Source organism: Chelmon rostratus, chromosome 8 (assembly GCF_017976325.1).
Source record: "Chelmon rostratus isolate fCheRos1 chromosome 8, fCheRos1.pri, whole genome shotgun sequence".
NCBI classification, from domain to species: domain Eukaryota; kingdom Metazoa; phylum Chordata; class Actinopteri; order Chaetodontiformes; family Chaetodontidae; genus Chelmon; species Chelmon rostratus.
The window spans coordinates 7,985,615-7,988,284 of record NC_055665.1 but is presented as its reverse complement, the minus strand read 5'-3'; the positions used below and the strand labels follow the sequence as shown (position 1 = coordinate 7,988,284).

Genomic DNA, 2,670 nt, shown 5'->3' with positions numbered 1-2,670 from the left:
GGATAACAGGCAGTAAGCAGTGTGAGCTGACAGCGCTCTGTGGTGATAACCAGGAACCTGTAAACATGGGATTTATTGTGTTTAAGCCAATGGAGATTAGCTCCACTCACAATGTTACTAACGAATAGAAAATTGCAACAATATCAACGAAAGAATAAGTGCTACATGCAAAAGAAAACAATAATTTGAAAACAACCAACCCCCCAAAAGAAAAGAAGATGCGTTTTTAGAATTGCCCTTTTAGCGTCTAGTGCTGTTTGCAAATTTCGACGTGGTCAGCTGCAAAGCTTTAAATATCATTTTAAGGCATGCACGCAGGACTTGTGCGCCCTGTTGCACTGGACATTTTCTGAAATGTGTCTGACCTTAATTATGAGTGTTTTCGGGTGCCATAATTTCCATCACTTCTCCACCATCAACTCCCACTGAGTAAACAGAAAAATTAAGAGGCTGCTCTGATGGGTTACAGTACCTATAGCAAATAATGACAGAAATCATAGACAGTCTGCAGAGAGAGACACACTGAAGTTAAAGGATTTCCAAACCAAAACATCACACTTAATATAACAAATAAAGTACACACTAATATTCAGAAATCTGGTTAATCAGTTTAAGCCTGAAAAAGCAAAATGTTCATTCAGTGTAGGCGATTCGTCTCCAGTGTCGATCATTTTCAGGCAGCCACCTCGTTCTGGTGCGCGCCAGCAGTTCATGGTACACCAGGAGGAGATGGCCTCAGTTGCCACATTTAATTACTCCCCATTTGAAACAGCCATGGGATTTCAAATTTACTTTATATGCATGTCTCCTCCATATAATTTTGGTAAATAAAGATCTTTGTTTCACTTTAAATGCGCACGGAATCAGTAATAGCGAATTTTTTTTTCTTTTTTTTCTTGTTTTTTTCTTAACATTTTCCCTCCTGTCATCTATTTGTTGGACATGACGAACTCCGAATACTAAGGGCAAAACTCATCTGTTCAACTTTTCCATGTCTCTTTTTCTCTCAGGAAACACAAAAGCCAAACTTAAATACTGTAAACTCCACAGTCCCTTTCCCTTTTCTCTCCCCCCGCGGAAATGCTGGGATTGTTCATGAAAACAGTCACTGCACAGGACTCTGTAGTGTGCGGTGTAGAGGAGGGGTCTCTGCTTGGGAATATACGTCCTCCATATTCGGGTGAGGGATCCCCACTGGTGTCATTCTTTTCTCTTTTTGTCTTCTGTTGCAAAACCAAACACGGACAACCTCTTTTTCCAACTGCAGAGTGCCGGCTAAAGTGCTGATTTCATGAGCAGACGGCTTTGGGCATTTTAAGAAATGATTTTCCAGCGCCCCTTTCACCCCAACTTCAATGGAGGTCCTCTTCTTTCGTTTCCTGCCCTGCGCAGCAATCTTGTCCAAATTGGTGGGACTGCCCGTGTTTGAGTCTGTCTCCTCCAGCCACTTGTTTAGGAGCGGCTTAAGTTTGCACATGTTCTTGAAGCTGAGCTGCAGCGCCTCAAACCTGCAGATTGTGGTCTGAGAAAAGACGTTTCCATACAGGGTGCCCAAGGCCAAGCCCACGTCCGCCTGCGTAAAGCCCAGTTTGATCCGCCGCTGCTTGAACTGCTTGGCGAACTGCTCCAGGTCGTCAGAGCTGGGCGCGTCCTCGTCCGAGTGGTCCTGGTGGTGGCTGAACGCCTGCTGGGGCGATTCCATCTGGTTGTCGTGGCTGCCCGAATCGTCGTGGAGCGGGTCCCGCATGCCATGGTGCAGGGAGCCGGGCTGGGGACTCAGCATTGCGTTGAGATTTGTGTATCCAGGCTGGGAGTAGACCAGTGACTGGTGGCCGTTGGATGGGGACAGCGGGGATAAGTGGTGGGTCGTGGTCGGCGCCCACGAGCCATGGTGGCCGCTCTGCGTCTGCTGGTGCACCAGGTGAGATCTGTGGTGGAAGCCGCTGCTCAGGTCCTCCCGGGTCGCCTGCACGCTGGCTTTGTGCTCCTGCTGTCCGATGTGGGTGCCGCTGGACCAGTCGGTGTTGGAGGTGGGCAGCCACTGGTGGTGCGTCAGGCTCATCGGGTGTCCCGTGTTGGTTGCCGCGAGCCCTTGCAAGTACTCGTGGTGCATCATTTTCTGCACCTCTCTGTAGGTCGTCCCCTGGTGCATCCTATCCGAATCCGGATGCATGAGCGGGTTAGACGGTAAGGAGTTATTCCTCGGAATATACTGAGCTGTTGTCGCCATGGCTCCTACTTCGAAAACTGACGAGCACTTCGGAGGTCTCCAGGCTTTAGAGCCAAAACGCAACAACCTGCTCTGGGAGGTCTTGGGGAAGAGCGAAGACACGCCTCCCTTCCGCTTGTATTGGCTCCTCTCCGATTCAAGCCCACTAGGGACATATTCAATAGGCGCAGGGTTTCAGAGCGTGGTACAGCGCATTTTTCGCACCGGACGGATGGAGCTCCGATCTTACATATGTTATAGAAAAAACATATGTTCTATTTATTAAATGTCTCTTTGAGTTTTTAACAGAGCTCCTCTCATTTCGTGTACCTGCGCACAGATAAGCTCCAGTCTGCTGTCAGATTTCTTTTCTCCAATTCTCTCCAAGGAAGGTGAGCGGGGCTGCAGCAGCGGGGTTTGATTAGGTTTCCCTCAGTTTAGATCGGTTGTTTTGCAAATAA

General features: G+C 48.3%; 1 protein-coding gene across 1 annotated transcript; it reads right to left on the bottom strand.

The window, feature by feature from the left end:
* Positions 1–651: 651 nt before the first annotated feature.
* Positions 652–2,230, bottom strand: pou3f1 (POU class 3 homeobox 1). Its single transcript, XM_041942991.1, has one exon. The coding sequence runs from the start codon at positions 2,228–2,230 to the stop codon at positions 1,106–1,108; it is 1,125 nt and encodes a 374-aa protein (XP_041798925.1). The 3' UTR covers positions 652–1,105.
* Between the last annotated feature and the right edge of the window lie 440 nt (positions 2,231–2,670).

What these genes read in the sequence shown, in the direction of transcription:
- pou3f1 (XM_041942991.1), bottom strand. Translation starts at nt 2,230, where the DNA reads ATGGCGACAACAGCTCAGTATATTCCGAGGAATAACTCCTTACCGTCT.